This window comes from Mauremys reevesii, linkage group 3 (assembly GCF_016161935.1).
Source record: "Mauremys reevesii isolate NIE-2019 linkage group 3, ASM1616193v1, whole genome shotgun sequence".
NCBI lineage: Eukaryota > Metazoa > Chordata > Testudines > Geoemydidae > Mauremys > Mauremys reevesii.
The window spans coordinates 3,482,407-3,491,701 of NC_052625.1; the positions used below are offsets into that span (position 1 = coordinate 3,482,407).

At 62.2% G+C, this 9,295-nt stretch overlaps 1 protein-coding gene across 1 annotated transcript in view; it reads left to right on the forward strand.

Moving 5' to 3' along the window:
* Positions 1-8,925, forward strand: part of PTK7 (protein tyrosine kinase 7 (inactive)) — a 102,481-nt gene extending 93,556 nt beyond the window's left edge. Inside the window, exons 14-20 of the mRNA XM_039531483.1 lie at positions 184-387; positions 4,108-4,263; positions 5,708-5,940; positions 6,532-6,612; positions 6,801-6,952; positions 7,024-7,202; positions 7,996-8,925. Of these exons, the coding sequence (XP_039387417.1) occupies positions 184-387; positions 4,108-4,263; positions 5,708-5,940; positions 6,532-6,612; positions 6,801-6,952; positions 7,024-7,202; positions 7,996-8,156 (1,166 nt within the window). The 3' untranslated portion in view covers positions 8,157-8,925. The remainder of the gene's footprint in view (positions 1-183; positions 388-4,107; positions 4,264-5,707; positions 5,941-6,531; positions 6,613-6,800; positions 6,953-7,023; positions 7,203-7,995) is intronic.
* The last annotated feature ends 370 nt before the right edge of the window (positions 8,926-9,295 follow it).

Here is a 9,295-nt window from a genome sequence, read left to right on the forward strand (position 1 = left end):
CTGCACACACACGCACCCTCTGAGCCGCGTCCTGCCCAGCCAGGGGCTCCCCGGGGCCATGTCCCGCCCAGCCAGGGGCTCCCCTGCACACACACGCACCCTGTGAGCCGCATCCCGCCCAGCCAGGCTGCGTGTTGAGCTGTGCGTTGCGCTGTCATCTCACACTGCGTCCCTTGCCCCCAGACAAGCCGGTTGCGGAAGGGGATGACGGTCCCAACAGCCACACACCCTATAAGATGATCCAGACCATCGGGCTGTCGGTCGGGGCGGCCGTCGCCTACATCATCATTGTGCTGGGCCTCATGTTCTACTGCAAGAAGCGGAGGAAGGCCAAGCGGCTGAAGAAGCACCCGGAGGGCGAGGAGCCCGAGATGGAGTGTCTCAACGGTCAGGCCTTAGCAGCCAGCCGGGGCTCGGCACAGGCCTCCCACGCAGGCCCCAGTGCGTTGGGAGCGGGCTGGGGACGGACGGGGGCTGGCTCCGTTTCCATCAGCGCAGAGTCCTTTCTGTGCCAGGCAGGAGCGTGGGGCTGGGGTCCCAGGCTCTCCCAGCAGGCTGTGCCGGTGGCATTGGCAGTGCAGGTGCCAGCGGAGGCTGGCCGGGCTGCCCCGTGGCAGGTTGTGCAGTGACCCAGCGAGCGGCTGGGCCGCAGCAGGGAGAGTCCCCTGCAGTGCGTGGATGCAGTGCCCTCTGGCGGGCAGGGCAAGGCTGCGCCCCCTCTGTGGCTTTCCCTAGCAGTGGGGAGCGTGAGAACTGACCCCCACGCCAAGGCATTCCCTGCTCCCCCTCCAGGGCCGTCCTTAGGATTTCTGGTGCCCTAGGCGAGATTATTAAACTGGTGCCCCTGTGCCTGATCTGCTCTTAGCAACACAAATATAAGCATACAGTATTGGAAAACTTGCCACATTCACGTTATTAAAACCAGTTTAACTTAATGAAGCACACTGTCATGCTGATGCACTAGCACTAAAGAAGTAGCACTATAGAAAAAATACTGATTTGACAGAATGATGCAAATAATATAATTTTTTTAATTTGTCAAAATTTTATTGGAAATTTATATGAAGAGGTATTGAAACAAAGATTTGTTTTTAATTAAAAGCAATCTTTCTGGCTTTTTTGGCTGCAAAATCAGTTTAATAAGCTGGGTTTCCAAACAGTGGGAAAATATAACCCTAGTTTTACTGCTAGGTAAAGCACAAAGTGACCAAAATGAAGTCAGCACAGAATCATCTCATCTAGATTAAGGTAGCACAGAAATGTTACAGAAGTCCTATTGTGCCTTATTTTTGTTTGGAAAGACATTAGCAATAGCAGCACATTCACATGATAAAATACATGATAAATCACTGTCTCTAAAGTTCCATCAAAAACTGACATTTTCACAGCTCTAGCATGATCTGCTGCACAGATTCTTCACAAGGACGTGTCCCTGGCCTTTTAAACTCATATTAACTGTGTATTTACTTTATGAACGTTGGAGAAAACATTGTGAAAATGTAAAACATTGGCTGCCCAACTTCTGGGCTGGCAAAAGCTATACTGACTCACAGGAAAAAAAAAAGCAGGAGAATCTTAGTACAACATATGGTCAGTCTAGACCAGGGGTCGGCAACCTTTCAGAAGTGGTGTGCCAAGTTCACTGTAGTTTAAGGTTTCTTGTGCCAGTAACACATTGTAACGTTTGTAGAAGGTCTCTCTCTATGTCTATATTATATAAATAAACTATTGGTATTATCTGAGGTCCTGCTCAGGCCACTGCCAGCTGAGTAAATGAAACCCCAGACTGGCAGCGGGCTGAGCGGGACTGGTGGCTGGAACCCTAGACAAGGATCCCAGGCCCTGCTCAGCCCGCTGCTGGTCTGGGGTTCTGACCACCAACTCCTGCCAGCCAGGATCCCGGCTGCCAACCCCCTCAGCCCGCTACCAGCCTGGGGTTCTGCTCACCCAGGCTGGCAGGAGGCAGAGTGGGGCCGGCGGCTGGGCTCCTGACTGGCAAGGGGCCGGCAGCCGGAACCCCGAAGTAGCAGTAGGCTGAGTGCTGCCGGCACCCCAGACTGGCAGCAGACTGAGCCACTCAACCCCCCAGCCCACTGCCGGCTGAGTGAATGGAACCCCAGGCTGACAGCAGGTTGAGTGGTTCAGCCGCCTGCTCAGCCCTCTGCCAGCCTGGGGTTCCTTGGGGGTCCCCAGGCCAGCAGCAGGTGCTGAGTGGGGCCGGTGGCCGGTATCCCAGCTGGCAATAGGGCAGCAGCCGGAACCCCAGAGCAGTGATGGGCTGAGCCGCTCAGCCTGCCGCTGCGTACCATCAAAAATCAGCTCACCTGCCACCTTTGGCACGTGTGCCATAGGTTGCCAACCCCTGCTTTGTACACTAGTAAGGAGATGAGCATATTACAGTTGTTGGAGGGCTCTTATCAGGAGTAACAGGCTATAGGAAAGTCAGTCGACATTTTTGTTTCTCTGATGAAAACTGGCCCACTCCCTGCCGCAAACCAAACCTGTCACTAATAATTGTCAACAACTTAATTTTCTATTTTTGGCTAAGATATTGATTTTTTTTTTTAAAAATATTGAAATTGGATTCAGGATTGTTAGCAAGAATTTTTGGCAAACAAATTCGTTAAATGACAATCTAAATGGCAACACAGCCCTGCTTTCATGCTTGGCTCACCCCCCAGCCTGCTGGTCCAACAGCTGCAGTAGACCCCAAAATCCACCTCTTGGGGTGCAGAGTGGCAACAGCAGCAGCAAACCCTCAGGTCCAATCACATGCCAATGGGCACCACCACCAGCCTTACGGACCATGGTGAAGTTAGCCCAGCATCTGATCTCAGGGACGGAGCACCCATGGAGCCACAGCAGCTCATCCTGCCCTGTGTAGCTCCCCCCGGATGAGGTGGATCGCTGGCAGCTGCCAGCCCGGGGCAGAGGCGCTCCCCAGCTAGAGTGCCCAGATCCAGATGTCCTGATTTGATAGGGCCAGTCCCGATATTTGGGGCTTTGTCTTATATAGGCACCAATTACCCCCACCTAGAGTGACCAGACAGCAAGTGTGAAAAATCAGGACAGGGGGTGGGGGTAAAAGGAGCCTATATAAGAAAAAGACCCCACAATTGGGCCTGGCCCTATAAAATAGGGACATCTGCTCACCCTACCCCCACCCCCTGTCCTGATTTGTCACACATCTGGCTAACCCCAGCCCAGCCCTGTGTGACATTCCAGTCCTGGCCGAGGAAGTGAGTTACTTTCACTTTCATTCCTCAGCAGGCAGCCAGCCTCCCCCCACCTACCCCCCAGCACCTCACCCAACCCAGCCCTGAGGAGGGGAGGGAGGAGGGAGAGAGAGGGATGCTCCTGGGGAGGAGGGAGAAAGGAGGGGGTGCTCCATGGGGCAGGGCGGGAGAAGAATGGATGTTATGGGGGACAACAGAGGATACTGGTTCCGGAGCCGCAGAGCCTGCCTCACCTCACCTCAGCCGGGGGGGGGAAAGAGTCACCCGCACAGGTGAGCTCCTTCCCCAACCCCTTCCCAGAGACCCCAGCAGCCAATCCCCTCCCTCAGACTGTGCTGCGTTCGGCTCTCTCTAGGACCCAGCAGCCTGCTCTTACTGCTCCACTGCTTCCCATCTGTCCGGGCTCCGGGCAGAGCGGTGCCCCCAGACCTAGTGCTGCCCTAGGCGGCTGCCTGTTCTGCCTGTGCCTAAGGACGGCCCTGCTCCCCGTCCCCAGCCTGCATGCTGAGCTCCCTTCAGGGGGCCCGTGCTGGAGGCTGCGTGGGGCATGGCCAGCTCGCTCTGCCCGGGAGCTCAGGCGCCGGTTCCTCGGGCGATGGGTAGAGCCCCGGGCAGCTGGTGCGGTAGCGGAAGGTCTCCCAGGGCCCAGGCAGGGAGAAGCCGGTAGCAGCCTGCAGGCCGTCAGGAGCCTGGCGAGGGGGTGTCAGGCTCCAGGCCTCGCAGAGGGCTGCCGAGCCCTGCGGGGATGTCAGTCTGGGGGGGGTTGAGTGTGTGGAGGGGCAGAGCGCTCTCCGAGCCCGACCGGGGCAGTGACCCGAGCTCCTGGCTGCCCACGCCGGGAAGTGACGGCCCCGTTTTCCTCGCTCTGCAGGTGGCGCTCTGCTGCACAACGGGCAAACCACGGCCGAGATCCAGGAAGAAGTGGCCTTGACCAATCTGGGCAGTAGCTCCGGCGCCAGCAAGAGGCACAGCGCCACCGACAAGATGCACTTCCCCCGCGCCAATCTGCAGAGCATCACGACGCTGGGTAGGGGCAGTGGGGCTAGGTCCGGAACCCAGGCTCAGCCAGGGCGTGACGCTTCCCGGGCTGGGAGCCCCCTGGCTGCCCCCAGCCCGCGGGCGCCCTGCCTGTGCCAGCTGCGGGCTGCCTCCTGCGCAGCTGCTACTCAAGCGCTCTCCTCTGGCTGCACCAGCCCTGCAGCCTGCCAGCAGATGCACCCCGTCCCCTGAGTCTCTCCACAGGGGCCCCCTGTGGAGTCCAGCCCCTGATCACGAGCTAGCCACAGAAATCCCACTTCCTCCCTTCCTACATGACAGGGGATCCCAGCCCTCCAGTGCAGCTACAGCCAAACAGGAGATTCACTGCAGAAGGGACAGAGTCAGCTAGAAACCAGCGTGAGCAGTGGAGACATATGGTTACATCGAAACCCAATCCTGGCCTGTCTGATAGATTCCACCCCCCAAAGTTCAGTCTTCTGCAGCGTCTGCCGCCCCCCCGCGGAGCTAGGCACCCCGCCTTGCATAAAGCATTAAATCAGCTGCAGTAGTGGGGGGTATCGAGACAGGAGTTGCTTGTCAAGACTAGTGAGCCCTTTGCCGGCTGGCAGCAGTGGGCTGCTGTGTCACACGGGCATGGCTCTCAGTCCCCAGGGGCTGTCGCCCTGAGGGGCTGTTTCCTCGTGCCATGTTCTGGTGTCCTGCAATCAGCCGCAGCACCAGCACAATGGAAACCTCCCTGTGTGGCCTTGTGCAGAACAGACATCCCAGCCCCATCAGCATGCACGGAGCGTGACCCCCTCCGACAGAACACGGGGGATGAGAACTGTCACCCGCCCCTACCCCATGCGCACAGAGATACCCCCGGCTCCTGGCAGCGCTGGCTCCGGGAATGCCCACTTGTACGACATTCTTGGGCAGAGCTGACTGGGCCCTTGGTAACGCCCTGCTGCATATCAGCAGACAGGAACGCCGGTCGGAAGCGGGGCGTTGGCCGTATCGCCGTAGCTTTACCGCTAACCTAGCCGCTTGCCCTAAACGTGCGGCTGTGAGCCGCCAGCCACACCCTGTGTGTGCAAGTGGCAGCGCCTTGTCCCCTGCATGGCCATCTCCCTGCTGGCCCCACTGCCCCAGCTGCTTACCCCAGAACCGGGGCTTGTGAAAACCCCAGCTGGGCAAAGCTCTCGGCTCTGTCCTGCTGGCTGCTTCGAGAGTAAGGCTGGGTCAGCCTTCTCCTGCCAGCTTAGTGTAGGAAACCAGGGCGACAGCATGGCCTAGTGGGTCAGGTGCTGAACTGGGACTCGGGACCTGGGGTCTTTCCCAGCTCTGCCCCTGAGCTGCTGGGTGACTCAGGAGAGTCATCCCCTCTCTGTGCTCCAGCTCTCCTGTTTGCAGCGGGGCAGGGGGCTCGGGCTGCACGGAGGTGACCCTGCACGCGGCCCGCCTCCCGGTGACCCGCTGCCCTCTGCTTCCAGGGAAGGGCGAGTTCGGGGAGGTCTTCCTGGCCAAGGCAAAAGGCCTGGAGGACAGCGAGAGCGAGGTGCTGGTGCTGGTGAAGAGCCTGCAGACGAGAGACGAGCAGCTGCAGCTGGACTTCCGGCGCGAGGCGGAGATGTTCGGCAAACTGAGCCACCCCAACGTGGGGCGGCTGCTGGGCCTGTGCCGCGAGGCAGAGCCGCACTACATGATCCTGGAGTACGTGGATCTGGTAAGGGAGGGGCTGAGCGCAGGCCGGGAGATGCCGTGTGGGGAGAGACCCTCTAGCACCCAGGAAGGAGACCAGAGGAGGGAGGCTGGGTTTGTGGCCAGGCCCTCCGCTTCCTCCTCTATCTAGAGGCCGTTTTGGCAGCTTTGCCCTGTGGGGATCCAGGCAGGGCTCCCCCCCAGCATGGTCCAGGAGGGAGCGGAGACTCCGTGTGGGTCTGTCTGGGGCAGGGCACGTGGTTACTGGTCCCCTGGCCCTGGGCTGGTGCCAAGCTGCCAGGCCCCCCTGGTCCAGGCTCCGAGTGCCCAGGCCCGGCTGGGGAACGGGGACCGCGCGGAGCCCGATCCGCCCTGGGGGCTCAGCTGCCCATTGCACGAGGGAGGGCAGAGCTGTGTAAGGGGGCGTTGGTCTAAAACCTGGGTCGGAGAGGACGCCGGTCTCTCCGGAGCCCTCGCTCCCCCGGCCCTGGCAGTGCCAGGGCTTCCTGGCTGGAGCTCTCGCCTGCTGCCCAGAGGGCGGCGAGCTCATGCCTCTGGCAGACACAGCCCCTTGCTGCCCTGAGCCGTGCTGACGTGGCGATTTCGGCCTTGCCAGGGGGACCTGAAGCAATTCCTGAGGATCTCCAAGAGCAAAGATGAGACGCTCAAGCCTCAGCCCCTCAGCAACAAACACAAGGTAAGTGAGGGAGCATGGGTGACCCCCGGTGGGCTAAAAGGGGCCAATCTGCCCGGCTGAGGGCCCTGATCCTCCCCAGGATGGGCCCTGGAGCCTGCCCCTCGGGTGCCAGCCCTGATGTGGCCCAGCACCGGGGCAGGCCGTGCTGCGATGCCCTGTGCCTGGCACTGGTGTGTCTCTCGTGGCAGGTGTCTGTCTGCAGCCAGGTGGCCCTGGGGATGGAGCATCTCTCCAACAGCAGGTTTGTGCACAAGGACCTGGCTGCCCGGAACTGCCTGATCAGCGCTCAGAGGCAGGTCAAGGTGTCGGCCCTGAGCCTCAGCAAGGACGTGTATAACAGGTACGTCAGGCCAGACCCTGGCCACCTGCCGCGGGCTCCCCGGCCGGCCTGACCCCCGTCTCGCTTTGCAGTGAGTACTACCACTTCCGCCAAGCCTGGATCCCGCTGCGCTGGATGCCCCCGGAAGCCGTCCTGGAGGACGAGTTCTCCACCAAGTCAGACGTGTGGTCCTTCGGCGTCCTCATGTGGGAGGTCTTCACGCATGGGGAGATGCCCCACGCCAAGCTGGCGGACGACGAGGTGCTAGCAGGTACGTGGGGCACCGCCCGCACTGGGGTTGGGCGGGGCTGGGCAGAGGAGGTTACTGGGCGGGGGGTTATGCTGGGCTGTTGCCTTCTCTCCCGCTCCTGAGAAGGCTGCTGGAGCAGTGGGTCCTGGCCGGTATCTGAGTCGGGCCCAGGGCTGGACAGGCCCTGCGGTGACCCCCAGCAATCCCTGTGCCCTCCCCAGACTGCTCAGTGCCTCGGCCCTGGCTGGCTCTCCAGGCTTCCCGCACACAGGCTCGGCGCTGTCACCCGCCCTGCCCCCCAGGGCTCTCCTCACCCCCTGCCCCCCGGGCCTTTGGCCAATGCCCCGCCCTGCCCCAGGGCTCTCCTGTCCCCCCCCTTCCCTCACCCCCTGGGCCTCTGCTGTCTCTACAGGGGGCCTGACACCCGCCCTGCCCCAGGGCTCTCCTGTCGCTCACCCCGGGTCCCTGCTGTCCCTGCAGGAGGCCGACACCCACCCTGCCCCAGGGCTCTCCTGTCGCTCACCCCGGGTCCCTGGTGTCTCTGCAGGAGGCCGACACCCACCCTGCCCCAGGGCTCTCCTGTCGCTCACCCCGGGTCCCTGGTGTCTCTGCAGGAGGCCGACACCCGCCCTGCCCCAGGGCTCTCCTGTCGCTCACCCCGGGTCCCTGCTGTCCCTGCAGGGGGCTGACACCTCCCTGCCCCAGGGCTCTCCTGTCGCTCACCCCGGGTCCCTGGTGTCTCTGCAGGAGGCCGACACCCACCCTGCCCCAGGGCTCTCCTGTCGCTCACCCCGGGTCCCTGCTGTCCCTGCAGGTTTACAGGCGGGGAAGATGAAGCTGCCCCACCCCGAGGGCTGCCCTTCCAAGCTCTACAAGCTGATGCAGCGCTGCTGGGCCGCCAGCCCCAAGGAACGCCCCTCCTTCAGTGAGCTCGCCACCGCGCTGGGCGACAGCCCGTCCGACAGCAGAGCCTGAGCGGGCAGCCGGCCCCTTGCAGGGGGGCGGGGGGAGCCGGGCTCCAGCGTCGGACTGGGACGAGTCGGAGCCCAGAGGGACCATGGGTTATCACAGCTGGACTGGGTGCTGCCGGCCTGGTGTTCTCCAGGCCCTCCCTCGGCTCCCCACGGTGCTCCAGCCAGCCCTTGTGTGCTGCAGGGAACGCTGGGGGGCCCGGGCCACTTCCACAGCCCTGACCAGGGCTCCTCTGCCGCCCCGAGCCCCCGCCACCCAGCACAGCCAGGCCCCGTCCCGGGGGGCTGGGCTCCGTGTCCCTCGGCACTGGGAGCCTGCCAGGAACCCCCGTTGGGCTGAGACGCGCGGTGCAATGCAGCCCTCCCCTCTCCCCCGCGCGCCGCTGCCAGCCTCTCCTTTGGGGCAGCCTGGCGCGGAGCTGTGGGCCGTCTCCCTGTGCCGCGTCCCTGCCGCTGTCAGGCGAGGGGAGCCGTGCAGATCCGCTCCCGGAGTCGCCGAGGAACCTGGGTATTTATTCCGAGGTTCTGCTCCCCCGCCCCGCCCATGGCCCTGCGGCAGGAACACCAAGTGCCTGGCATATGAAGGAGATTCTCACTCGCTTTCCTGACTGTCCGATGCCTTCTTTTGTATGATTCCCAGGGCGGCGCCCCTCCGCTCCCGGTGTCGCGCTGACCCCTCCCAGCCCAGAGCCCGGGGGTCGGCTTGGTTGCGCGGGGGCTGTGACAGCCAAGGTTTTTTACACGCTGCTCTCAATAAAGAATCCCTTTTTGTAGCTGCTGTGCTCAGCCTCCTTCCTCCCTGCAGAGGCTGGGCGGGTCCTGGCCCGGCTGTCAGCGCCGCCAGCCCTCCAGTGCCTCGCGCACACGCCAGCCGTGGGGTGGGGCAACGCAGCTCTGCTGGGCTCCGGGAGCAGGGCGTGGGGCACACGCACTGGCTGGCGTCCCTGCTGCTGGGGTGGCCTCCCGCCTCACCCGGGAGCCGGGCATGGAGCTGGCCGGGAACCAGGGTGCTCTGCAGGGCGCGTCAGCCAAAAGCCTGGCAGGTGGGTTTGTCTCTTCCGGGGAACGTTTCAGTTTTGGTTTTTTGGTGAGAAGCAGAAAAACAAACATTTTCCATCCCAGCTGCTGCCGCAGAGCCCCTGG